Genomic DNA, 25,975 nt, shown 5'->3' with positions numbered 1-25,975 from the left:
ATGGCCACTGAGCAGAACCAGCGCTCCAGGAGGCCCTCCAAAATGCCTGAGGGGCTCCAGGGCACAGTGGCAGCACCTGGCCACCTGAAGCCAGCCAGAGAGGCAAAGCAGCCTGCAACTGTAAGTAGCTGCTGTGGTCAAGAAGGAGCCCTGGGGCAGGCTGCCCAGGGAGCTTCCAGACATTCCAAACCCACCCAGATGTCATCCTGGGCAAGCTGCTCTGGCTGACCCTGTGTTTGCAAGAGGGTTGGACTGGCTGAGCCCCAGAGGTGCCTTCCAACCCCCACCCTGCTGGGATAGCCTCCATGGAGCACAGATCCAGCCCTGCCAACAGTGGAGTCAGGGCAATTCTTCCTTCCTCTCCATCCATGTCCCCTTTGCTGACTGGAGCTGCCCTGCTGCTGAGGGTCTCTCAAGGAGATGTCTCTGTGGAGGGCTCTGTGAGGCCAGGACAGAGAGAATGAAGGAGAACTCAGACTTGGAGGCATTCCTCTGCACCTCAGCCCTGGCACAGGGCTGCTTTTCTGCCCTCCTCTGCCTCCCCCAGCAGTGCCATCTCCACAGGGCAGGCTGGGGAGCCTGGGCCAAGGGCAGAGCTGGGGCAGCTCTGAGCACTCTTGCCCTGCTCTCTTCAGAGCTCCCTGCCTCTAGCCAGCAGCACTACAGAGGGAACAAGTGCCCAGAGAGCAGCAAGCCCCAGGCATGCCCCAGCAGATCAGGCAGCAGCTCATGGGACAGAGCCCCTTGCTTGGAGCTGCTCTCTTCTGCTCTGCCTCAGGAATGCTCTGAGGTGAAACACTGCAGCAGGTCCCTCAGGAGGCTCCCAGGACTGGCCTGGTAGCTCTGACCACAGATTCCTCCTCAGTGACACTTGGACAAGAGGAGCAGAGGGCTTGCTGTGGCTTGTGCTGGTGGTGTGTGTTTCAGCTGCCTCCCTCCTCCTTCCTGCAGGGGATGCCTGAGCTCATGGGGCAGAGCCTGGGTGGCACTCAGGAGAGGAGCCTGCCCCAGATCATCCAGAGGGGTGGCAAGGCTGAGGAGAGGAGGCTGCCCCAGCTCAAGCAGAGGCTGGGCAACATTCAGAAGATGTGGCTGCCCCCAGTCTCCACCCAGAGGGGCAGCAGCCTGGAGGGGAAGCTGCCCCCAGTCTCCACCCAGAGGGGCAGCAGCCAGGAGGGGAAGCTGCCCCCAGTCTCCACCCAGAGGGGCAGCAGCCAGGAGGGGAAGCTGCCCCCTGTTCCCAGGAGGGGCAAGCCTGAGGCCAGGACCCTGCCCCTGATTCCCCAGCCTGCAGACTCCAGTGAGGCCTCCTGTCCAAAGGTAAACTTTTCCTGCCCTCTTCCTTGCTGTTGGCTGAGGCATTTGGAGAGGAGCCTGCTGGTGGCAGGCCTGCCTCCAGCTTCTCTCTAGAGCTGGCTGGCCAGGTCCTGCTGTGCTGTGCAGCTGCTGGCAGTGCTGAGTTCCTCCTGCCAGCAGAAAGCTCAGCCATTGCTCCCTGCTGAGATGTTCAAGTCCTGAGCTGTGCTGCAGAAGCTCTGCTGCAGCTGGGGGGGGTTCCTGGAGCTGAGCCCCTGGCACTCAAGCCCCATGCAGGGGGCAGGCTGGGGCAGGACACAAGGGCAGGAGCTTGCCATTTGCCATCCTCCTGCTGCCACAGGCAGCTGCTGCTTGGGGTGGTCGCTGCCAAGGGCCTGGGGCTGGGACTCCGCTGCTGGCAGCCTTGGCCTTGGAGGGCTGAAGGCCTGCAGGAGTTGCTCAGGACTGAGCACACTCAGCTGCAGTGGTGCTTTGGGGTGGAGCAGCAGGTTGGGGCCCTCCCAGGGGGCTGGCTTTGCAGGCTGCAGGCTCCTGCCAGCTGCAGAGGGGCCTCAGCCCCTGGCTGTGCCTTGTCTGGCTCAGTGGTTGCTGCAGCTGGGCCTCAAGCTGCTTTGCTGCCAGAGCTGCTGGCCAGAGCACACAGCCCCGAGGGCAGAGCAGGGAGGGAGGCTGCTGAGCAGCAATGGCCAGCAGCACACCTGTGACATACTGCTTGAGGGTTGCCCTGGCCAGCCCAGGAGGTTGGGAAGCCCTCAGCTGGGCACCCAGAGAACTGGCAGCATGCTGCAGCTGCTGGCTTCAGCCTGGCCATGGCTTGTGTGGAGCAGCAGGAGAGCTGCCTGGGGCTGTGGAGTGGCAGCAGCACAGCTGGGAGAGGGGAGGCAAAGCAGGGAGGAACTTTCTCCTAGCAGTGCCTCTGCTCTGCCAGCATTTGCTGCTTGTGTGCATTGCCAGGCTGCTGCTGCAGTGGAGTGGAACAAAAGCAGCAGCAGCAGAGCAGGACCAAAGAGCCACTGAAAGCTCCTGGCAGAAGGAGCTGCCAAGTCCAGTCCTCCTCCAGCTGCCCAGTGCTGCAGAGAAGGGAGCTGACCCTTGCCAGCACTCAGCTCTCCTTGTCCTGCCTTCCCTCCTCTGCTGCTGTTCTCTCCTTAGCAGCTCCCAGGTTTAGATTGGCAAAGCTCTTTGGGGCTGTGTGGGCCTCGGCCTCCCTGCCTCAGAGCAAAGATCATCCCCAGAGTGTTTCCCCTGGAGCCTCCTGTCCATTCCTGGCCCTCAGCTGCTCCATGAGTGCTGCCAGCACTGTCAGGGAGTGCTCTGGTGCTGTGTGACCACAGCAGCACAGGGCTGTGCCCCGTGTTTGGGAGAGGGAACCTGGAGAGACAGCCCAGGAGCTGCTTAGCCTGAGCCTGCTCAGCACAGCCCAGCTCCTCTTGAGCCACCCAGGAGCCAGGTGGGAGAGCTTCTGCTTGCCCAGGCTGAGCTGGGCAGAGGGACTCGCCAAGAGGCTGGGCTGGGCTGGAGAGCAGGGTAGGCTTCTTGCTCAGGAGTCCTGCTGCCAGCAGCTGAACCTCTGCCTGCTCTCTGTGCACCCCCAGCTGCCAGCTGCCCTGCAGCAGAGCTGCTTTGAGCCTCTCCCAGCAGAGGTGCTCTTCCAGAACTGCCTCCCCCACCAGGTCTACGAAGAGACGCTGGTGCTGCGCAACAAGGGCAGGGTAAGTGCTGGGGGGTGGGAGGAACCTGCCCACTCTGGGCATGCTGTCTCTGACCCTGCCATGTGCTGCTGGGAGCTCACCCAGAGGAGCTTGCCTAGAGAGCAGCCTTGCCACTGAAAGCCCTGGCTTGCTGAGAATGTGGGGGGCTCTGCAGTTGTTCTCTCTTCTCGTGCTGGAGCTCAAGTGTGCACCGCAGCCTGAGGGCTCCTTGGTTAGTCTTGGCTTTGGGGAGGGCATCTCCACCTCTCACAGCCTGCTTAGCTGCTTCTGCAATTCACTGGCAGAGCTCAGGGGCTGTCTTCTCCACTTGATGCTGGGACAAGGCCTAGGGAGGGGCTCCAGGAGAGGTGTTTGGAAAGAGCAGTGGAACAGACTGCTGGAGCAGCAGCAAGGGGAGGCCTTGAGCTGCCACTTGGGGTCCTGCTGAGCTTCATTCAGCCCTGCTGGGGCTTTTCTGGAGCTCTGCTTTCCCTTTGGAGCACCACAGCACATCCAGAGCCATCTCCTCCTGAAGGTCTCCACCTGTGCTTGGAAAGAATTGGTGGTGCTGAGGAGATTCCCCAGAGAAGTGGAGCAGGGAAATGCTGCCAAATGCCAGCAGTTTTGTTCCTGTGGCAAGGGGAACGTTTGAGACTCTCTGGATTTCAGCTGGGGAAACATTTGCTGGAGTGAGGCAGGTGCCCAGAGCAAGCTGGTGGGAAGAGGCAGGAGGGAGGAGAGGAGCTGGGTGCAAAAGGGCTCCAGGAGAGAAGCCTGTGCACACAGGGGGTTCTCTTGCCAGGCAGCAGGCAGGGTGCTGGAGGCAGAGAGGGCTCAGCAACAGCAAAGCCTCCTGGAAGCTGCTGCTCTGCAATGGAGAGCAAGATGTGAAGGGGAGAGGAGGGCAGCTGGGAAGGCAGAAGCAGCCTGCATGAGAGCAGGGGAAGGAGCTCCTCCCCACACCTGCCTCTTGGGGGAAACAAAGGGAGAACAAAAGCTGTGGGGGAAGAGCAAGAGCAGGCCAAGTGTGTCCTGAGAGAAGAGGCTTTGCCAGGGCTGTGGCTGGAAAGAGAAGGCCCTTTGGCAAGGAAGGCTGCAAAGTGTGGTCCCTCTCAGTTACTGCTGGGGAGAACAGAGCCACTCCTGCTCTGGTGCCCAGCTTGGGAGTGTTGGCAAGAGGCCCCTGGGACATTGGTGTGCTCCACACTGACCCCAGACTCTGTGCTGCTCTTTCCCCTTTCCTCATTAAAATGGGCCTCACTTTCTCCTTTCCTCTGGCTCTGCTTCACAGCAGGGCTTGGGCCTGCAGCCCATGTCCTAGAGCTCCTTTGCCCAGGCAGCAGGCACTTGGCTCCAGCCTGGTGCTCTGTGCTGGAAGTGCCTTGGGAAGGAAGGATGCAGCTGGCCATGGCCAGGTTTCTTCTCACAGTGCCACAGGTGGCAAAATCCCAGTTGTGTCTCCCCTGCAGGTTCCTCAGTGGGTGAAGGTCATCATGGAGACCTCTCCTTACTTCAAGTTGCTTGGCCCCATGGGTGTGAGGCAGAAGGTAGCACCTGGCATGGCCTCTACTTACCGCATCCTTTTCACCCCCGAGGAGCACAAGGTGAGGCTGCAGGTCTCAAGAGGTTGCTGCCTTCAGTGGAAGGTGCAGCTGCAGGGCTGGCTGCAGAGCAGGGCAGCTGGGCTGGCCTTTGAGGAGCTGTCCTGCTTTCAGGAGGCTTGCACTGCCTCTCAGACCGGGAGAAAGCCTTTCCCATGCTGGAGATGCTGCTCTCCTGGGCAGGAGGCACTTGGGTGCTGCAGGGCTCTTTCTCCTTGCTGGGGCTCCTCGGGTGACCTTCCTTGGCTTCAGGGTGAGGCTTGGGGGCAGCCTCTCAAGGTGCTGCTTTCTAGGCTGTGTCCACTGCTGCCTCCTCATGGCTTTACTGCCTGGCTGAATCCAAAAGTCTGTTCAAGAGTGACCTGTGGTTTGGAGGAAGCAAAGTGGGCCTGAGCAGAGTGTGGAGCAGCACCTTGGCAAACTGCTTTCACCTCCTGGCTGTCCTGCTGGCCACAGCAGGCAGACAACAGAAGCTGAGCTCTGGAGCCAGCATTTGTCGTGCCTGCTGCTTCTCAGAGTCATGGAATGGTGGGGGCTGGGAGGCAGCTCTGCAGCTCACCCAGCCCAACCCCCCTGCTGGAGCAGGGACACCCACAGCAGCTTGCCCAGGATGGCAATGTCCAGGAGGGTTAGGAAGCTCTCCAGAGGAGGAGACTCCACAACAGAGGCACAGCCTCATTAGCAGGGGGGGTGGACTGGGTGATCTCCAGAGGAGCCTTCCAAGCCCCACTGGTCTGTGGCTCTGGGCAGCTCTCTGGGCAGCTTGGCCCAGTGCTCCAGCACCCTCCCAGCCATGCTGTGGGTGCTGGGCACACAGAGCTCCTTGTTCCTGTAGCTGCTCCAAGCCGTGCCCGTGTTCCCCTGCAAAATGGGGGCAGGGGGTGCTCCCACAAGGCTCAGCACAGAGCATGGGGTGCTTCTAGAAGCATGGAATTGCTTTGGTTTGGTTGGCAGAGTTCTTGAAGATGCCACAGCTGGCAGGCAGCCAGAGCCCAGCAGCTTCCCTTCTGCCCCGGGGCCGGCACTGCCTGCAGCCTGCTGAGGCTCTTCCTTTCCCTGCAGGACTACTGCCACCAGCTGCTGTGTGTCACCCAGAGGGAGGAGTTCCCTGTGCCCATCCGGGCTGTAGGTGCCCAGGCTGTGCTGGACTTCCCCCAGCAGCTGCACTTCTCCCTCTGCCCGGTCAGGCACAGCACCCAGAGGACTCTGCTGCTGCGCAACCTGGGCCAGCGGGAGGCTCACTACAGCCTCAGCACTCAGAGGTGAGGAGCTCAGCATCCTGCTCTGCTCTGCAGGCCAGGCTTGGCCCGGCCCTGGCTGCTTCCTAGGCTGGCATCTCCTGGGCCAGGAGCTGCCTTGCCCTTTGCAGCTCTGCAGGCCAGGTTTCTGGCTGGCAGGAAGCCAGGGGGAAGCTCTGAGTGCCAGCAGCTCTTCCAGCCCTGTGCTCTCCAGCAGCCCTGCTCTGGTGGCATTGCCAGCAGCTGGGCTCTGCAGCCTCACTGCAGGGAGCTGGGTGCAGTGTGGTGTGGGGGGGACCTGATGTCATTTTCTCCTCTAGGCCCTTCTGAGGGCTGAATCTCCTCAGCACTGAGCCAGGAGCTCTCTTTCTGATCCCGGGGGGTTGCTTTTCCTTCTGCTGTCTGCAGTGAAGGGAGCTAACTCCACTGGGTGTCTGGTCCCCAGTGGGGTTCCCCAAGGCTCAGTGCTGGGGCCAGTTCTCCTGAACATTCTCTCAATGCCCTGGGTGAGGACACTGAGGGTGCCTCAGTCAGTTTGCAGACAGGCCCAAGCTGGGCAGCAGTGCTGAGCTGCTTGTTAACCTACAGAGGCACCTGGCCAGGCTGGGTCAAAGGCCAAGCCAATGGCATGAGGTTCATCAAGGCCAAGTGGCAGGTCCAGTAGCTGGCTCACAGCAACCCCCTGCCACACTCCAGTCTGGGGGAAGAGTGGCTGGAAAGATGCCCAGCAAAGACCTGGGGTGCTGCTCAACAGAGGCTGCAGCTGAGCCAGCCTGTGCCCAGGTGGCTGAGCAGGCCAACAGCATCCTGGCCTGGGTCAGCCGTGGTGTGGCCAACAGGAGCAGGGCAGTGTACCCCTGCACTGGGTACTGCATTCACAGCCTGAGTACTGCAAGGACTTTTGGCCCCCTCACTACAGGGAGGACATTGAGGTGCTGGGCTGGCTCCAGGAAGGACAACAGAGCTGGTGAAGGCTCCAGAGCAAAAGCCTTGTGAGGAGCAGCTGAGGGATCTGGGGTTGATTTAGCCTGGAGCAGGCTGAGGGCAGATCTTCTGGGATCCTTCAGCTCCCTGACAGGAGGCTGGAGCCAGGCAGGCCTTGGGCTCTGCTCCCAAGGAACAAGTGATAGGCCACGAGGAAATGACCTCAGTTGTGCCAGGGCAGGTTTGGGCTGGGCCATGAGGAACCATTTCTGCCCCTTGGGGGTTGTCAAGGCCTGGCCCAGGCTGCCCAGGGCAGTGGTGGAGTCCCCATCCCTGGGGGGGTTGGTGCGGTGCTGAGGGCCAGGGTTTGGTGGTGCCCTAGCAATGGGAGCATGGTTGGACTGGAGCTGAAAGGTCTCTTGCAGGCTCCCTGCAGCAGCCCTGCTGTCTCTCTCTTGCAGCCCATTCTCTGCTGAGCCCTGTGTGGGAGCTCTGGGGGTCGGGGACGCCGTGCAGGTGGCTGTGGAGTTCCTGCCGCTGCGGAGCGGGGAGCACCGCGGGGTCCTGAGCCTGCACTGTGACTCAGGTCAGTGCTGGGCACTGCCTGCCTGCACTCTGTGTCCTTGGCTGCCCCCTGCAGAGGCTGAGCTTTGGTTCCCAGCCAGTGCTGGGCCTGAGGGGTGACAGGAGGAGGGCAGGGCTCAGCCAGACTCTGTGGTGCCCAGGGCCTCTGGCACTCCTCTGTCCCCTGCTCTGCTTCTCCCTGGGCTGGCCTCAGACCCTTTTGCTGCACTCTCCTCTCCCCATCTCCATCCCACACCTCACAGCTTCAGCACTAAAAGGCCCTTGGGCTTGGGCAGGAAGTGCTCCCTGCCTCCTTGGAGAGCTGTCAGATTTATCCTGGGGCAGGAGAAGCCCAGCTCAGGCCCCAGGAGAAGTGTCAGCCTCCCCAGGCCCTTGAGGAGTAAGTGGGGAGCCAAGGTGTGACCTCCAAATGCTGCCCACAGCCTTGGCTCAGCAGAGCTGATGCTGAAGCAGAGCCTTGCTCACAGATGCCCTGGGGGTGTGTTTCCTCTGCCTACAGCAGAGCTTTGCTTTGTGCCTGTTGCTGCCCTTGGCTCCTGGGCAGCCTGATGTGCTCCCTGGGTGCTGCTGTGGTGCTGCAGCCCTGCAGCGAGCACTGGAGCTGTCTGGGGCTGGTAGAAAGGATCCAAATGCTCCTGTAGCTTGCAAGTGAGACGAGCAGAGACTCCCCTCTGCTTTCTTCCAGGAGAAGACATTCACAGCAGCCTCAGTGGCACAGCTGTGGATGTGAACATCAGGCTGGACAGGAGCTCCTTGGCCATGCAGAAGACCTACCTGTCGCTGAGCACCCGCAGCACCCTGCTCATCCACAATGGCAGTGATGTGAGAGCTCACTTCCAGTGGAAGGCTGCTGCTAGTCAGGAGGAGGAGGAGCAGCAGCAGCAGAGGTGGGTTGGAAAGCTGCACTGCAGGCAGATCCCTCTCCAAGGGTGACACTCAAGGCTGGCCTCCAGGGCTCTGGGTGCTTTGCAGTGGTGGAGGCCAGGAAAGCCCCCACAGCACCAAGGCCTGGACCCCTGGGCTTTGGGGTACTGGAGCTCAGCACTTCCCTTCCCAGCTGCATCCACACTCCAGCTGAGGATGGTGTCTTGGGGAGGAACTGCAGGGCCTGGATTTCCCCAGAGAGCAAATTGCCTTTGTGGGGGCACAAAGCACTGAGGTGCAGAGATCTCTGGGCTCCAGAGGGTCCACGAGGCTGAGGCAAGGCTCAGTGCTGGGCTGCCCTGAGTAGCAGCACTGAGCACAGCTGCAGGCAGCACAACTCTGCTGCTACTCACTGCAGCTTCTCCTGCTGCAGCTGGCACAAGCTGGCAGGCTCCTTTCCCAGCCCTGTGCAGGGCAGAGTGCTTCAGGGGCCCGGAAGGTTGAGGCCATCCTGCTGCAGGCCATGAACTGCCTCCTGCTGTCCCAGTTTCCAGCACCAGGAGCTATTTCCAGCCTTCCTTAGAGGCTGAGCAGAGTTGGGAGGTGGAGGGTTCTGCAGGGAGGGTGGAGCAAGGCAGCCCTTGGAAGCCCCCTTGGGTTCCAGCACCTGTGTCTTTGTGGTGGTGGGAGATGGGGCAGGCTCTCCAAAGGCTGGCTGTGGGGAAGCTGGGAAATTGCCACATCAGGCAGCAGAGGAACACCTGGAGCCCAGGGGCTGAGCTGGGAAGCACACTGCAAAGCCTGGGGGAGCTGGGGAAGCCTTGGGTGTCCTTCCAGCCCCGGGGGCATGGAGGGAGCTGCAGTTAGTCTGAAGCCACAGCTGGGGAGGAAAGTGCCTTCAGCTGGAGTGCTCTTCAGGGGCTTCTGAGCAAGGCAGCTTCAGTGGGGCTGGGCCAGCCCCGGGTTCCCCCTGCTCTCTGGTTTGCCTTGCCCTGTGTGTGGCTGCTGTGCAAGCTCAGGCTGTGCCAAGAGCAGCCCTGGGCAGCTCTAGGGGAGGAAAAGCCACTGGAGGCTGCTGCTGCTGGAGCCTCCATCAGCTGTGGCAGTGGCTGTGAGGCAGGAAGGCTCTGGGGGGGCTGCTGGCTTGCACAGAGCTCTTCAGAGCTTGCAAGCATGGAGTGCAAGTGGGCAGGGAAGAGGCAGGGGTGCTGGGCTGGGGCTGGGAGCCGGGGGCTCGGGGGCAGCCCCTTGCTGTGCCGCTGCTGTGCCTCCCCGAGGCCTTCTGGCAGAGCCTCTGCAGGGCTGCTGCCGCTGCCCTTGCCTGATGGGCTGCTGGGCTTTGGCTCTGGGCTGCAGGCTGCAGGGGCAGTTCAAGCCACATCCCCCCGAGGAGCCCAGGAAGCAGCCTGCTCTCCAAGGACGCCGTTCCCGGCTCTCCCACATCTGCCAGCAGCAGAGGGCGAAGGCGCAAGCAGAGGCCCTGCTGCGCTCCCAGATCTTCACCATCGAGCCGCTGGTAAGCCCCAGCCCAGAGCCCCCATTCCTCCTCCTGCCTGGGGGAGGTCCCTTGGCAGAGCCTGCCCCCGGCTCGCTGTGCCCAGAGAGAAGAGCTCAGGGCTGGAGCCCCGGGGGCGCAGCGCGGTGCCCAAAGCCTTTGGGAGCTGCAGGCTCCCGGCAGAGGGCGAGAGCCTGCTGGCAGCTGAGCTCTGCTGCCAGGGCTCCAACAGAAGGGCACTGCCTCAGCGTCCTGCCAGCCTTCAGAGGGCTCTGCAGGCTCAGCTGCAAGGCCAGCCCCTCCCTGGGGGCTCTGGGGCTTCCCAGAGGCTGTCACAGCACTGCCAGGTCCCAACCCAGCTGAAGAAGGGAAGGAGAGGAGGCAAAGTTCAGCTGAGTCGTGGCAGGAGCAATCCCCTCCTGGAACCTGGGATGGCACCGGCTGGGAACCTCCCTCCCAGGGTCACCTCTGAGCCTGGGCCCAAGGCTGGCAGCTTGCAAGGGGCTTTGGGAGCTGAGGTGCCCCTGGGGCCAGAGAGCAGTTTGCTGCTCTGTCTCTGGCAGCCAAAGCCCAAGAGCCTTGCCCCAAGCCCAGCCCTGCTGGCAGCCTTTGTGTGCTCTGAGGTGGAGAATGCTGCTGCCTGAGCAGGGCAAGATCCCTTCTCCTCTGGCAGGAAACCCTGCAGCCATCCCAACCTCTTCCTTCCTTTCTTTCTTCCCAAAGAGCTGAAATGAGTTTGCTGGGAAGGAAGGGCTCAGCTGCTCTTGCTGGTTCCTCCTGGAGCCCAGGGAAGGCTGAGAGCCAGCAGCAGCAGCACCACTGCACTGTCCCAGCACAGCAGCTGGCAGCAGCAGGATGGGAGCAGGAGGTTGTGGCAGAGCAGTAGGGCTGCTGGAGAGAGTGGGAGCTGAGCAGCACTGGGAGCATCCTGTGGTGTGTCAGAGCTGCTTTGGGAGTGTGTGCCAGGGCTCCTGCTTGGTGGCAGCTGCACTGCCTCTCCACAACCAGCTGAACCTGCTCTTGAGCTGGTGAGGGGCAGGCAGGTGAGGGGCAGGAGTCTGGCTGCCCCCAGTGCAGGCTCCTGGTGCTCCAGGTAAGGATGGAGGGACACCAAGTGTAGCCTGGCCTCAAGCCCTGGGAGTGGAAATCTTTCCTCACTGGCTCTGGGGATGTTCCACACTGGGCTCTGGGGCTGGCTAGAAGTGGGCTGCTCCATGGCTCTCTGCCCTTCTGCCTTGCCCAGCCTTCTCAGGCTCTTGCTTTCCCAGGCTTCCCTCCCTTCTGGAGCAGGTTCCCATGCAGAGCTGTGCCTGTGTCTGCCTCTCCTCCCCCAGCCCAGCACATGTGGTGTTTGCTCCTCGCTCTGCCTTGCTGCTCTGAAGGGAGGCTGCAGGGCTGTGGCTGCAAAGCTGAGCTGGAAGCTGTGGAGATCAATGGTTTGCTGCCATCTTCTCTTCTAGGAGGGAGAGGTGTGGCCAAACTCCTCAGCTGAGATCCAGGTGACCTTCAGGCCCCAGGCAGCCAGAGTCTATGAAGCAAGGCTCTACTGTGCCATCTCAGGTACAGCTTCTTCCTGCTGCTCTCTGCCCCAGGCTGCAGGCCAGGCCCCAGCAACCTTCCAGCCCCCTGGCTCCTGCTCTAGCTGCTAGGAAGGGTCAGTGGCCAACAGGACCCGTGCCTGCTGTCCCTGTGGCTCCCAGCTGCTCTCCTGGCCAAGGCCAGGGCTCAGGACACTGCCTCTGGATCCCAGATCCCACGGGAGGCAGGGAAGGGCTCAGGTTTCCTGCCCTGGGTTTGCCCTGCTGGGAGGAGGCTGTGAAGGCTGAGGAGCTACAGACCTCAGCAGCTTCAGTGGCCCCTAAGCCCCTCCAGCCCCTTTCCCTCCCAGAGGAGTCCTCCTTGCCTGCAGGCATCCTGGGGCTCCTGAGGTGGTAGGAGCTGAGTTCCAGAGTGCTCCCAGCCCCTGGATCTCCTCCCCCTGAGTGCGGGGTGCCCTCCCGAGGAGCATCTCTGGCCAGCAGCTGCTTCTCCCTGCCTGAGCATTGTCCCCTGGCAGCTCTGAGGCTGTGCTCCCCCTGGGTGGCATTGCTCAGGGCTGGCTCTGCTCAGCAGGAGAAGGCTCTCCCTGGCAAGCTGAGCCCCAGCAGCCTGCTGGCTGAGCTCTGTGCTGCTGCTGTCTCCCTGCAGTGTGCTCAGGCTGTGGGTGGCAGCAGCCATCCCTGCCCCCAGCTCTGCCCTTCCAGAGGTGGTGGCTTTGCTGTGCTAGCCCAGGGCAGGGAGTGCTTGCAGCCAGGTCCAGGCTTCCTTGTCCTTCCTCTCCACCTCTGCAGGGTGCTGCTCAGGCTGTGTCTCAAGGGTGGGAGCTTGCTGCAGGCTTCCTCCAGGGAACCTGATGCTTTGCCTCAGCTCCAGAGCCCGTGGAGGTCCAGCAGCCCAGCTCCCATTCCCTGGTTGCCTTGGCCAGTGCCACCCCCAGTGCCAGCCCAGGGCTTGTGTTCCCCAAATGGCTTCCTGCCCCAGCTGCACTTGTCAGAGCTGGGCAAGGGAAGGCTTGCTTGCAAACCTTGCCAGTGCTGAGCTGCTGCCTCTGGGCCTTCTGCTCTGCTGAGGGAGATGTCCCTCCCTGGCAGCAGGGCTGGATCTCCAGGAGAGGTTTGGCATTGCAGAGCAGTAGGAGAGCTGCTTGCACACAGCCCTTGAGCTGCTCTGGGAGGCAGAGCTGGGCAAATGCTCTGTGTTGGCAGAGAGGAGCCTGCTCCTGCCAGGCCCTGCTGGGCCTTCCTCTCCTGGGGCTGTGCAAGAGGAGCATTGCAAAGCAGCTGCTCCCCTGTGCTCTCAGGCTGGAGTCTGTCCCAGAGGCAAGGTGCCTGAAAGAGGAGCCCCAGGAGGTTTCAGTGGGGAGTCAGTTCCTGTTGCTCCTTGATTCCTCCAAGCCCCTTGGCTGCCCTCCTCATCCCCCTAGAATGTTTGCCCCTGAGGGTGCTGAGAGCCTGGCCCAAAGTGCCCCGGGAGGGGGCAGGTTTCCCCTGCCTGGAACCACTGCAGCTCAGGTTGTTTGGGGCTCAGAGCCACCTGCTCTGCTTGCAGCTGCTCCTGCTGAGGGCAGGGGGCTTGGGCTGGCTGCCCTTGGAAGGTCCCTGCCCCCCTCAAGGAGTCATCCAATGGAACTCTCTCCCCAGGCCGGGAGGCCAGGCTGCCTCTGCACATCCAAGGGGAAGGCCGAGGGCCCTGGCTCTGCTTCAGCCTGGAGCAGCTGGACCTTGGGCAGGTGTTGCTTGGCTCCACCAACAGCTATGTGGTGAGCAGCAGGGGCTGGCAGGGCTTGGGGGGAAGTCCCACTGTGGGCACAGGCTGGGAGACTTGGGGCTCTTCAGCCTGGAGAAGAGAAGGCTCCAGGGAGACCTTAGAGCAGCTGCCAGTAGCTGGGGAGGGACTTTGGAGAAGGGCTGGGAGTGCCAGGATGAGAGGGAATGGGGTGAAGCTGGAGGAGGGCAGCCTGGCCCTGGAGAGAAGGAAGAAATTCTTTGCAGTGTGTGGGGGGGAGGCACTGGCACAGGTTGCCCAGGGAGGTCATGGGTGCCCCCTCCCTGGAGGTGTTCAAGGCCAGGCTGGATGAGGCCTTGAGCAGCCTGGGCTGGTGGGAGGTGTCCCTGCCCATGGCAGGGGGCTGGAACTGGATGAGCTTGAAGGTTCCTTCCAGCCCAACCCCTTCTAGGATTCATTCTCTGCAGTTCTGGCTGCTTTGCATGAAACCCCCACAGGCAGAACTGTCCTTTGGTTTCTGCCAAGCAGCAGCAGGCAGCAGCTTCTGCCTCTTCCAGCTGTGAGGTGTTTGACCAGGACACACATCAGCCTCCTGGGAGGGAGAGAGGGAAGGGAGGGAGGGAGGGAGGGAGGGAGGAAGGCTCCTCAGGTGTTCCCATTGGATGTCTTGCAGGTGACTCTGCACAACAAAGGAGCCATCGATGCCTCCTTCAGCTTGGTCCCTCCAAGCACAGCTCTGGGCTCCTGCTTCAGCTTCTCCCCCTGTCAGGGCCTGGTTTTGCCAGGTGGGTCCCAGGTTGTCCAGGTCTGCTTCTGTCCCAGCAGCCTGGGGCACTTCAGAGAAGAGTTCAGCTTCCGTGTGGAAGGATCCCCTGAGCCTGTGACCCTGAGTGTCAGGTGAGAGGCTGCTTGAAGCCCCCTGTGCTGTGAGAGCAGCTTTGCTGCATGCCAGCAGCAGTGCAAGCTGCAGGCTCTGCAGTGCTCTGCAGCCAAGCCAAGGCCTCCTCTGCTGTGTCCCCACAGGGGCTGTATCTCTGCACCTTCTCTGCACTTCGATGTCCCTTGCCTGCGCTTCGGGGACGTCTCCTATGGTGAGTGTGGCCTGGCCTTGGAGCACAGCCTGAGGGCTCTGCAGCCCCAGAGTGCAGCCCCAGAGCCTCCAGCACCTGTGGCCCTCCAGAGCAGCCTTCAGGATGTTAAAGCAGGGCTGCAGGTTGCTCAGGCAGTGTTTTGCCATCATGAGATCCAAGAGGCCCCAGGGACTAGCAGCCGGTGTCTTGTGGTGTCCCTCATCAGCCCCAGGCTGCCAGTCCTTGGCAGCAGGATGGCTGTGACAGTCCCAGGAGGGCCCAGGGGGTGGGATTGCAGGAGAAGGGAGTTGAAGCTGTGGACTAGCCTGTGCCTGCTGTGGCTCAATGTTGTTGTCAGGCCTGGACACCATTTCCACCCCCACCCCCCGAGCTGTAGTGTCAGATGTTCACTGGTGCTGGGAGGGCCACTGGGTTTCCCCTGCCAGGCAATGTGGCCAAGAAATAGCTCTGCCTCAGGCCCTGGTGTGCTCAGAGCCCTGGGCTCCTTCTCCTTGCCCAGCAGAAGCCCAGCTCTGCTGCCTGAGATGCAGATTCTGGTGCTGCAGTTCAGTCTGACAGAAGGCTTTGTCCTGAGGGGGTCTCAGGTGTGCATGGGAAGCCAGTTCTGGGCTGCTTGAAGAGCCAGGAGCAGCCTGGCCAGGATCCCTCTCTGTTTTCCTCCTGCTGCTGGACTTGTGAGAGAACTGCTGGCCTTTGCTGAGCTGCATCCTCCCCTCCCTCCATCCCTGCTCTGCCTCTTGGTTTCCTTGTGAAGAGACAAAGCAAGAGGAATGCCAGCAGGCAGAACCAGGGGATCCAAGAGGAGGAGTGTCCTCATTAGCTGCTGGCATGGCTGAGGCCTTGGCAGCTGAAGGCTTCCCCCATGCCCTGCTGGCCACACTCTCCTGAATGCAGCCCAGGAGAGCCTTGGCCTTCCTGGCCAGGAGGGCAGCTGGCTGCCTGATGGGGAATGAGTTGTCCCCCAGCAGTGCCAGCACAGAGCTGCTTGGCTTCCCCAGCAGCTGTAGCTCCGAGTGAGGAGAGCCCAAGCCCCAGTGCAGTCTGAGCATGCCAGGCTCTGGGCAGCAGGAGGCAGAGGAGCTGTGTGCAGAGGTGCAGAGCTGTGTCCTCTCCCCTAGGCTTCCCTCACAGCCTGTCCTGTCGCCTCACCAACGCCTCCCCGCTGCCCCTGGCCTTCGCCCTCCGCCTGCCCGGGGATGGCACAGCAGAGCCCAGCGTGCCCAGCGCTGCCCAGCTGCTGGACAACTCTCTCCCCTCCTGGAGGAGGGCAGCCACGGGGCTCCTCAGGCCCTGTGAGTTCACCATCAGCCCTTGCAGAGGCACCATCTGTGCCAAGAGCTTCGTGGACATCCAGGTAGGGAGCGGTGGGGCCAGAGGGGCTTCGGCAGCTGGGGCTGAGGCTTCCCTGCTCTGGGAGAGGGCTTCAGTGCTGCTGCCTGGGAGGGTGAGGCCAGGCAGAGCCCTGCAGCAGGGCTGGCCTCTGGGACCTTCCTGAAGGAGCAGCCTTTGGATTCTGCAGGCAGAAGCTGCAGCTCCTGCCCCACACTTGGATTGCCTGCAGTCATCTCAGTGGCACTGCAAAAGCTCTGGCAGCTGAGCAGCTTCTGCTGGGCCAAGCTTCTGCAGCAGCTTCCCACTGCACAGCTGGAGTGCTTCTGCTGGAGTCAGCAGCTCTGCCCTGCACTTCTGCTGCTCAGTGAAGAGCAGAGCCTGGGCCCTTAGCTGCCAGGCAGTGCTGAGCACAAGATGGCTCTGCTGGTGCCTGCATTCCTCTCACACAGGGCCTGGCAGCTGCCAAGGACATTTCTCCAAGCAGCTCTTGCCAGCAGCCTTGTGGTGCTCCCAGAGCCTGTGCTCTGCACATGGAGCAGCAGACCTAGGGCAAAGCCCTCCCTTTGCTTCCCAGGGCATGGCAATGGCAGGAGAGCAGCTGTGGGAAGCGTTTGGTGCTTTGCTCTCCCCCCAGGTCACCCTGTGCTCCAACACCCTGGGCACCTACGAGCTGGCACTGGTGGTGGATGTGGATGGTGTGGGCCAGGAGCTGCTCTCACTGCCCCTCACAGCCAGGTACCAGCACTTTCCTTGCAGCCCTTTGGCTCTCCTGGTGCACCCAGCCCCTGCCATGGGGTCTGCTGGCTCCAGCTGCACAGGAGAAGGCTGGCTGCAGGAGCTGCTTCTGGCCAGCCAGAGATGGGAAGAGCAGGCTTTGACAGCAGCCACCTTGAGGAGCATCTGCCCAGAATGGACAGGCCTGGCCCTGAGCCCTTGCCTAAAGGGCACAGCAATCCTGTGAATGATTGGCACTGCCCCTCCCCTGGCACAGCCTGGAGCCATTTCTCTTGTCCTCTCCCTTCTTCCTTGGGAGCAGAGCCCAAGCCCCAGCTGGCTCCAGCCTCCTTTCAGGGACTTGTGGAGAGCCAGGAGGGCTCTGCTCTGCCTCCTCCTCTCTAGGCCAAACCCCCCCAGCTCCCTCAGCTGCTCCTCCCCAGCCCTGTCCTCCAGCCCCTTCCCCAGCTCTGTTGCCCTTCTCTGGCCCCACTGCAGCCCCTCAGTGCCCTTCTTGGGGTGAGGAGCCCAAAGCTGCTGCCAGGATGTGAGGTGTGGCCTCAGCAGTGCTGAGCCCAGGGGGCCAATCCCTGCCCCGCTCCTGCTGGCCACAGCACCGCAGGTCCAGGCCAGGCTGCTGGGGGCACTTTGCAGCCTCTCTGCCTCAGGCAGCTGTGTTCTGCTCCCTGCCAGGCCGTCTCAGGAGTCAGGAAGCCTCTCCTCTGCCAGTGTCTCCATTGCCTTTGGCCCTCTCTCTGCCCAGGTGTGTGGTTCCTGCTCTGCGAGTGCCCAAGCCCGTGGTGACCTTCGGCCGCTGCTACCTGCAGCTCCCTGCCCAGCAGCTGCTGACCCTGGTGAACGACAGCGACCTGCCAGGCTGCTATGCACTGCTGCCTCAGGTTGGCATCACCCCCACCTCCTGCCCCCAGGGCTCAGCCAGGCTGTGCTGGGGAGAAAAGGCCTTTGGGAGAGAGAGACCTTGATGCTTTCCAGTGCGCTGAGAACAGGACCCAACCCGAATGGGACCTTAGGGAGCAGGGCAATGGGAACCCTCCTGAAGGGCAACCTTGGGCAGCCCTTTGGGAAGCACTTTGTGCTCTGGGCTCTGGGGTGCTGTCATGCAGGAGAGCTCAGAGGGTGGGAAGAAGCTGCTCTGCCAGCCCAAACGTGGCTGCTGGTGAGTACAGCAGCTTTGGGAGCCCCTGAGGATGCTGAGACTGTCCAAGGCTCCCTGCTTGTTTTGTGCCTTCCTGCCAGGGCTGGGCTGTGGGGGGCTCTGAGCTGCCTGGGGCCCTGCCAGGCCGGGCTGTGGGGGGCTCTGAGCTGCCTGGGGCCCTGCCAGGCCGGGCTGTGGGGGGCTGTGAGCTGCCTGGGGCCCTGCCAGGCCGGGCTGTGGGGGGCTCTGAGCTGCCTGCTCTAGGTGCAGATGTCCCTGCTCAGTGCAGGGGCTTGGAGTGGAGGAGCTTGAAAGGTCCCTTCCAGCCCATGCCATGCTGTGCTCCTCCCCCTTCCAGGAGCAGCAGGAGGAGGCTGCTGTGCTGTACTCCAGCCCTGTGCCCTGTGGCATCATTCAGCCTCACAGCTCCGTGGAGATGCCCCTGACCCTGGTGGCCCAGGCGCTAGGGAGCCAGGACACTCCTGCCTCTGTGGCTGTCTTTGGCTGTGCAGGACACCCCCTGGTGAGTCTGCTCTGTGCCCCAGGGCTTGCTGGGGCCCGAAGGGTAGAGGGCTGCTGGCAGGGCAGAGGGAACTTGTGCCAGAGGGATCCCTGGCAGCGGGTGGCGGCGAGAGGAGAGGCAGGGTGGTGCCCTCTGGGCTGGTGAGCAGAGTGTGCCACAGCAGGGCACTGGGGACAGGGCAGATGGGCTCATGAGCCAGCAGCCTCCCTGGCTCTCCTCCTCTGCTGTGAGGAGAGCAGCAGCAGCTGCTGCTCCCGTGGGGCTCCTGGGGAGGAGCACCCAGGGACAGCCCAGAGTGCTGCTGAGGCAAAGGCTGCCTTGGGAATGAGCTGAGAAGGCTCTGCAGCAAAGGGATGGCTTGGGGCAAGCCTGAGCAGCAGCAGGGCTGGAAGCAGGCACAGGGCACAGGCAGGAGAGCTGCTGCTGGCACAGCAGGCTGGGCAGGCTGGTTTCTTTGCCCCTGACAACAGCAGCTTGTGGCTTTCAGCTGGGGTCCCTCCAGAGCCCACCCTTGCTGCAGGCCTCCTGGGTCAGGCTTCCAACACTGCCAACTGCCAGCAGGCAGAGCTCTCTCCTGTCCAGGAGCAGCCTCAGAGCTGTCTGATCCTTGCCAGCTTTCCCTAGAGTGTGGTTTTTTTCTCTCTCTCCCACTCCCTGCTTGCTGGAGCAGGAAATCCACCTGGTGAGCATTGGGCAGGGCCCAGTTGTCTCTGTGCAGCCCCAAGAGATCAACTTTGGCAGCATCCCAGTTCTGCAGGACGTCTCCCGCAGTCTGCAGCTCTGCAATCAGAGCCCCATCCCTGCAGCCTTCCAGGCAGAGGTGGTGAGTATCTGGAGAGGCTTCCAAGGGAAATGGCTGCTCTGTGGCCACCTGGGGCTTGCTTTGCATCTGCAGCTTTCCCAGCTGGCTGCCTGAGAGAGCAAGCAAGATGTTCCACCCCCAGGTGGCCAGAGGAGCCTGGCTCTGGGGGCAGGTTCAGCTGGGGCAGCCCTCAGGAGAACAGAGCTTGAGGAGATCTTGGAGCAGCAGTGAGCCTGGAGCCTGTTTCCAAGCTCTCCCTTTCCTTTGTGGAAGCTCCCTGGCTGTGGGAGTCATGGGTTTGGAGCTCTGGGATCACAGAATGCCTTGGGTTGGAAAAGACCTTTCAGATCCTGCAGGCCAAGCCTGAACCCAGCACTGCCAGCTCAGCACTGAACCGTGGCCCTCAGCACCACAGCTCCAAGGCTTTGAAATGCCTCCAGGGATGGGGACTCCACCCCTGCCTTGGGCAGCCTGGGCCAGGCCTTGAGAGCCCTCCAGAGGAAGAACTTGTTCCTCATGCCCAACCTAAAGCTCCTCTGATGCAACTTGAGGCCATTTCCTCTTGTCCTATTGCCTGGGAGGAGACGCTGAACCCCCCCTGGCTCCAGCCTCCTCTCAGGGAGGTGCAGGGAGCCAGAAGGTCTCCCCTCAGCCTCCTTCTCTCCAGGCTGAACAAGCCTGGCTCTCAGCTTTGAACTGAGGATGGGGGTTTGAGCAAGCTGCTCGACTTGGAGATGTCCCTGCCCAGGGCAGGGGCTTGGAACTAGAAGATCCTGCAGGTGCCTTCCACCCCAAACCATTCTGTGATTCTCTGATCTTCTCCCTGGGACTGGCTGGAGAAAAGTCAACTTCTTGCAGCCCCTCAGTACTTCAAGAGGCCTCTGAGCAAAAGGCCTCCAAGGAGACTGGAGGAGGAACCAACCTTCTCTTGAGGCCGGGTGTCCTTTGGGCTGGGGAAGTTTAGACTCGAGGTGAGGAGAAAGCTTCACTGAGAGAGTCATTGCTCATGGGAATGTGCTGCCCAGGGAGGTGGTGGAGTCCCCATGCCTGGAGGTGTTCAGGAGGGGATTGGAGGTGGCACTTGGTGCCATGCTCTAGTCATGAGGTCTGTGGTGACAGGTTGGACTGGATGATCTCTGAGGTCTCTTCCAGCCTTGGTGATACTGTGCCATGGGGGGCACTGAGGAGAGTCTGTGAGAGGAGGGGGGCACAGGGGGGTGTAAGCTCCTGCAGAGGTGCTGTTTGCAGCCCCCCTGGCTCAGCTGCAGGCAGGTGAAGCCTTTCTGCTCTGTTCCCCTCAGCTCCTCGCCCCAAGGGCCCCGGTTTCCAGCCTCAGCTGGGCTCTGCCTTGTCTTGCAGGCTGGCAGAGGCTGCTGCTGGAGGGTCGAGCCCAGCCGAGGAGTGATCCCCGCCGAGGGCCAGGTGTCTGTGTCTGTCACAGCCCATCTGGACGACACAGGGCAGTTCCAGGCCGAGGTGCAGCTGCTGGTGGAGCACAGCCGTGGCTACGGCATCCCCGTGCGGGCCCTCGGCGTCGGCAGCACCATCGTCCTGGACAGGCCCTTGGCTCCGCAGCTCAGCCTGGGCACTCGCTTCAGGTAGGTGTCCCTCAGCTCCTGCTGCTGCCAGGGGCTCAGCCAGGGCAGCTCTCTGCAGTGCCCAAGGGATGCTGCCCTGCCCACAGCAGCTGAGAGGATGTGCTGGGGAGGGTTGGGAGCCTTCCTCAGGGGCAGGACCGTGAAGAATGCTATTGATGACTTGGCTCAGCCAAAAGGCCCCCAGAGAAGGCCAGCACAACTTTGGTACAGCTTGCCCAGGCTCCTGGGCCCGGCTGGGAAGGATCCCCATCCCAGGCACCTTCAGGAGCAGCTGAACGATTTGGGCAGAGGAAGGGAAAAGACAACTCTAAACCTGAGCTCCCCTCCAGAGCCAGAGCCCAGGAGCTGCAGTTTCTGCTTCGGTCACAAGATGGACTGCCTTGAGCTGCTGCCTGCAGCAAAGGCAGAGCAAAGGGGGGGCAGGGGGGAACCCCAAACTCCGGAGGCTTTGCCTGAGCTCCAGAGGCAGGTTCCTCACACAGCAATGTTCAGGTGGGGAACTTCTGCTCAGGGCAAGAGGCTGTGCCGGGAGCTGCAGGCAGGCAATGTCCTGAGCCCAAGCCGCGCTCTGGGTGCAATGGCAGAGGCAAAGCGAAAGCAGGAGCTAAGCTTCCCCCTTGTCCGCAGCGAGAGGGAAAGTGGAGCCGCTGGGCAGCGGCGGAGGGGAGGCTCCAGCAGCACTCCCCCAGCCGGCCGGCAGCCGGGCAGAAGCAAGGGGGGAAAGGGAAGGGTTTCCCACCCCCCCTCTCTGGAACTGCCGCTGGAAACAAAGCGGAGCAGCGGCAGAGCAGCGAGCTGAGACGGAGCCGAGGAGCTCCTGAGCAGCAGCAGCAGCAGCAGCAGCACAGCGGGGAGCGGCCAGGGCCCTGCCCAGCAGCTCTGCTGCTGCCTTGGTGCCGCCGGCGAGGCCGGAGCCAGCTCCGTGCGGAGCCTCTGTCCTCTCCCTGCCGCTGCCGCTCCGGGCCTGCGGCAAGGAGGAAGGGCTCTGGGGCAGCCGGGGCTGGGCTCGGCTGTGCCCCGTCGGGACAGCTCTGCAGGAAGCTCTTCCTGGCTGGCTGCAAACAGAGCGGCTGCTGGGAGGGGAGAAGCTCAGGGCCAGGCAAGGGCTGGCTCCTGCTGAAGCTTTGAGCCGGCTCAGCCTTTCCGAGGGGGTTGCACTGCCAGCTGTGTGGTCAGACGGCAGCGGCACCAGCTGGGGGAGCGCTGGGCAGCAGCAGCTCTGCTCACCTTGTCCATCTCTGCTCCTCTTGCAGCCTGGCTCCCTGCTGCTACAGCTTCCAGGTCACCAACCGAGGCCGCCGCTCCCAGCGCCTCTACTGGACCCTAGGAGGCTGCTCCCTGCCTGCCCAGCGCGGACAGCTCCCTGCCCTCAGCAGCACCGAGGCCAGAGCTCCCCCCCAGAGCCTCGCAGCTGCCTGCCCTGTGTTTCAGCTCCGGCCCAAGGTTATGGAGCTGAGGCCAGGCCAGACGATGGAGGTGATGCTGGAAGCCTTCTCCAGCACTCCCCAGGTGAGCTCCCTCCCGAGGGCTGAGCCTTCCCCATCAGATCACCTCCCCTGGGGCTTGTCCTGCAGTCACAGCATCAACCAGCCTGGCAGAGAGCCCCAGGATCACCCAGTCCAACCTATCACCCAGCCCTGTCCAATCCACCACAGCCTGGCACTGAGAGCCTCCTCCAGGCTTTCCCTGGAGACCTCCAGGGGCGGTGACTCCACCACCTCCCCGGGCAGCACATTCCAGAGGCCAATTCTCTCTCTGGGAAGAACTTCTTCCTACCAGCCAGCCTGACCCTCCCCTGGCACAGCTTGAGACTAGCTCCAGTTCCATCCCAGCAGCTCCTCCAGCTTTCTGCAGCGCTGTGCACAGCCAGGGCAGAGTCCTTTGGGGCAGGGCTTGTCCCAGGCAGCACAGACCTGCCCAGAGCTTTGTGTGGCTGTTGGCTGCAGCAGGATGGCCTCTGGAGCTCAGCAGAACTGGGCTGCAGCAGAGGCTGTGGAGGGCAGGGGCAAAGAGGGAGCAGTGAGTGTGACTTGAGGGCAGCGGCAGGGCCGTGGCTGGCAGCTGCAGGCTGTCTCCTGGCCCCCTGCTGGCAGCCCCCCTGTGCCCTGTGGCTTCTCCCTGCAGGCGGTGAGGGAGCAGCTGCTGTGCCAGGCCGCGGTGGGCGGCGAGGCCAGGAGGAGACAGATCCTGCAGGTGGAGCTCAGCTGCCAGTTCGTTGCTCCTGCCCTGCAGATGTCCTCCACAGCAATCTCCTTCCACGTGGAGAAGGTGAGCCTCTGGCTGGCATCCTGGCACTGAAGCCCTGGCTGCTGGCTGGAAGCTGTGGGCTGCCTGTGCTGGGCTTGCAAGCAGGAGGGGAAAGAGCTGCTCCCAGTCCCCAGGGCTTTGGCTGATGACTGCAGCAGGACCAAGCTTTGGCCATTAGCACTGAGGTCCTTCCTGGCTCCCCTGGGGCTGGGAACAGCCTCAGCAGCTCGACTCTGCCCTCCTTGGTGTAGCACCACTGAGAAGAGTCTGGCCCCACCCCCTGGTCCCTTTGGCTCCTGCTGAGCATTGCTCAGCTGCCCTCTGGGGCTGCTCTTCTCCAGGCTCAGCAGCCCCAGGCCTCTCAGCCTTTGCTCCTCAGGCAGATGCCCCTCAGCATCTTGTCACTGTAGCAGGGGCAGCAGGTGCCTGGAGGGTGCTGGCTGGCTGTGCCTGGTCAAAGGCAACCTTAGGCTGCTGCAGGCCCTCCCCTGCCTCCTGCCCAGCAGCCCTGCTTTGAGGAGGCTCCTGGAGCTGGAAAGGTTGCAAGGGGTGCAAGCTAGGTGACTGGAACTCCTCTTGTGCTGCTGTCCCCAAGAGAGGACACACCACTGGAGTCAGATGCTCTGGGCTCACACTCTGGGCTTGATCTTTTGGCAGCAGCTGCCTCCTCTCGGGGTGCCCTTCCCTGCCTGGCCCATGAGGCTGTGCCCCTGGCCCCTGGGCAGTGCTGTGGTTTGCAGCCAGCAGCAGCTGTGCTGTGCTTAGAGAAAGCCCTTCCAGAAGGGCAGAAACAAACCCAAAGAGTCCAGAGGAGCTGTGCTGAGCTGTGGGGGCTGAAGGCTTGGAAAGGCATCAGAAGGGGAAGGAGGTGCCTGGGCACTTGAGGTTGGTTGATGCTTCTCTCCTGTGGCTGCAGCAAGCAGGGGATGTCCTAACTCCCCTGGCCCAGCCTCTTGCTCTGAAGAACATCTGCCCCCTGCCACTCAGCATGGTCCTGGCCTTAGGGCAGCCCTTCTCCATCTGCGACGTGGAGCAGCAGCCCCTGCCTGCAGATGCTCAGGTGAGCAGCCCTGGGCCTTGCTGCTGCTGGAGTGGGAAGAGGGAGGGCTGTGCTGCTGTGCTGCTCTTGGGAGGGCCTCCAGGAGAGACTTGGCTTCTGTGGAGTCAGCAGAGGGCTGGCCTGAGCTAAATCAGGTTGGGAATGAGCTGCTGGAGGGAAGAAGATAGCCTCTGAATGGGGAAGAGAGCCATGGGATGCTTTGGGTGGGAAGAGACCTTTCAGCTCAAGAAGGCCAACTGGGAACTCCTCACTGCCAGCTCACCACTAAAGCATGGCCCTCAGCACCAGATCCCCAGGACTCTGCCATGGGATGGGGACTCCACCACTGCCCTGGGCACCACTCCTGTGCCCTGCCGGTGCCAGCCCTGCCAGGGCCAGGCTGCAGTGCTGGGAGGAGCAGGGCAAACAGCCTTGGTGCCAGGGTGCTGCTCTGGGGGGGGCTTTGGTGCCTCTGCTGAAGCCTGAGGGGGGCTGGGCCAGCAGTGGGGTGGGGCTGGCACAGGCAGGCCCTGCTGGAGCCACACTTGGGCACTGCCATGGTTCATGCCCTGAGCCCTGGGGACGGCATCCCACGGCTGCTGGATGCTCTTCCTCTCCTTGCAGCCCATGAAGCTGGAGGCAGGCCAGGAGCTTCAGCTCTGCATCAGCTTTAACCCTGCTCATGAAGAGGGTTTGCACTCCTGGCAAGTGGAGCAGGCTCTGAGGATCCAGTTCCTGGAGCACCCTCACCAGGAGCAGGTCCTGCTGCGGGGAGAAGTCTGCTGCCCCAACCTGCACTTCCAGAGCATGGCTGTGGACTTTGGCTGCATCCTCAATGGCACTGGAGCTGTGCAGAGCCTGGAGATGAGCAACTGCAGCCAGCTGCCTGTCTCCTACTGCTGGCAGCTGCTGCCAGCCAGCCAGGGCAGCCAGCTGAGGTATGGCCACCTCTGCCCTCTCCTTGCAGCTCTTCTCCTTCCTGCTGTCCTGCTTGTGCTTTGCAGAGACCAAGGTGCTTTCCCTGGGCTCTGACCAATTGCTTTCCCCTTGCCCTGGTGGGAACAGGAACAAGCCCTCCAGCTGAGCTCAGGCTGGCTGCTCAGGGCACAGGAGTCCTGCAGCACTGTGATGCTGGGCAGCAGACACTGTTCTGCAAGCCAGCCTCTGAGACACTGGCAGCACTTCTCCTGGAGCCCATGCCCCCCAGTCCTGCTTTGTCTCTGGAGCTCCAAAGCCCTGCTTGGGCCCTGGGACAAGCAGAGACAAACTGGGAGCTCTCTGCCTTCCCTGCCAGCCCCACCTCTTCTCATTGCAGTCCTAAGAACCGACACAGGAACTGCCCCCAGGACGCTGTCCAGTGCTGGCTCCCCAGCTCGGGAGAGCCAGGGACCTCCTGGAGAGAGTCCCAGGGAGGCTGCAAAGCTGCTGAGGGGCCTGGAGCAGCTCTGGGAGGAGCACAGGCTGAGAGCCCTGGGGCTGTTGAGCCTGGAGAAGAGCAGCCCCAGAGGGCAGCTGAGCAATGCTCAGCAGGAGCTGAAGGATGGGGGCAGGAGGCTGGGGCCAGTGCCTGGTGCCCAGTGCCAGGGCACGGAGCCTGCTGCCCCCTGGGGCTTCCATCTGAGCAGGAGGAGAAACTTTGGCTGTGTGGGGGCTGGATTGGCTGCTCAGAGGTGAAGCCTGCCTGGCACCCAGCCCCTGCTCCAAGAGCCTCCACCTTCAGGCAAGCAGAGGCCACTCCTCTGTCCCCCCAAGCACAGCTGCTCTGCTGCTGCCAAACCACAGGCATCCTCTTGCCCCCTGCCCTTCAGCTCTTGCCCAGCACTCAGAAGATCCCTTCTGGGCTTGCTCTTCTGCAGGCTGCACAGCCCAGGGCCCTCAGCCCCTGCTCTCACCTTGTCTCTTTAGAGACAAAGCCTCAGCTCCTGGGGCTGCTGCAGGGACAGGACAGAGGCTGAGGGCTCCATCGCTTCCTGGCTGCAACCTGGCTGGTAGCTTCTTTTCCTTCCACCTTCCCCTGCCCTGGAGTGGTGCCAGGGATGGGGCATCTCCCCCCTCCTCAGGCACCCTGGGCCAGTGTCTCCCTCTCCTCAGCATCCCAAATGTCTGCCTTGTGTCTGCTCTGAATCTCTGAGTTCAAGCCTCCCCCCACCCTGGGCCTGGCACACCAAGCCCTGCTCCCAAGGCTGTCCCCAGCTTCCTTGTAGGGCACTGGGAGTGCTGCAAGGCCACCAGAAGGTCTCTGCTGGGCTCTGCCCCTTTGCTTCTCAGTCTCCCTTTTTGCACAGTGTGTGTCTGGTTGCCCTTCCTGGTGCCCTTCCTGGCCCCCAGCCCTGGCCTCTGCCCTGTCTGCCAGCAGCCAGGTGCCTGCACTGCCCCTGTGCCAAGCTGGGCAGCCCAGAGCCTGGCCCTGCTCCATCCTGGGCTGGAGCTGCTGGGCCAGAGCCAGTGCTGAGCTCAGAGCAGCAGTGGCCAGCCAGGAGCTGCTGGGGCAGTC

At 62.5% G+C, this 25,975-nt stretch overlaps 1 protein-coding gene across 1 annotated transcript; it reads left to right on the top strand.

The window, feature by feature from the left end:
- LOC137455221 (hydrocephalus-inducing protein-like) lies at window positions 1–24,565 on the top strand. Its single transcript, XM_068165842.1, has 22 exons — window positions 1–120; window positions 2,913–3,029; window positions 4,478–4,612; window positions 5,672–5,871; window positions 7,233–7,357; window positions 8,042–8,243; window positions 9,577–9,736; window positions 11,176–11,275; window positions 12,895–13,013; window positions 13,653–13,876; window positions 14,003–14,070; window positions 15,189–15,424; window positions 16,037–16,137; window positions 16,880–17,015; window positions 17,631–17,795; window positions 18,466–18,618; window positions 19,957–20,195; window positions 21,449–21,704; window positions 22,320–22,463; window positions 23,359–23,502; window positions 24,106–24,330; window positions 24,449–24,565. The coding sequence occupies exons 1-22, from the start codon at window positions 1–3 to the stop codon at window positions 24,563–24,565; spliced, it is 3,486 nt and encodes a 1,161-aa protein (XP_068021943.1).
- Window positions 24,566–25,975: the final 1,410 nt, after the last annotated feature.

This window comes from Melanerpes formicivorus, unplaced genomic scaffold, assembly GCF_026170545.1.
Source record: "Melanerpes formicivorus ecotype bairdi unplaced genomic scaffold, bMelFor1.0.p_v2 SCAF_93, whole genome shotgun sequence".
Lineage (NCBI taxonomy): Eukaryota > Metazoa > Chordata > Aves > Piciformes > Picidae > Melanerpes > Melanerpes formicivorus.
Note: the sequence above shows the minus strand (reverse complement) of the source record. Positions and strands in the feature narration are given on the sequence as shown.

Bases quoted from the DNA above. Each gene is read 5' to 3' on its own strand.
- LOC137455221 (XM_068165842.1), top strand. From the start codon at position 1: ATGGCCACTGAGCAGAACCAGCGCTCCAGGAGGCCCTCCAAAATGCCT. The intron at 7,358-8,041 runs GTCAGTGCTGGG...GCTTTCTTCCAG, and splicing joins GAGCCTGCACTGTGACTCAG to GAGAAGACATTCACAGCAGC. The intron at 24,331-24,448 runs GTGCAGAGCCTG...CTCTCCTTGCAG, and splicing joins TCCTCAATGGCACTGGAGCT to CTCTTCTCCTTCCTGCTGTC.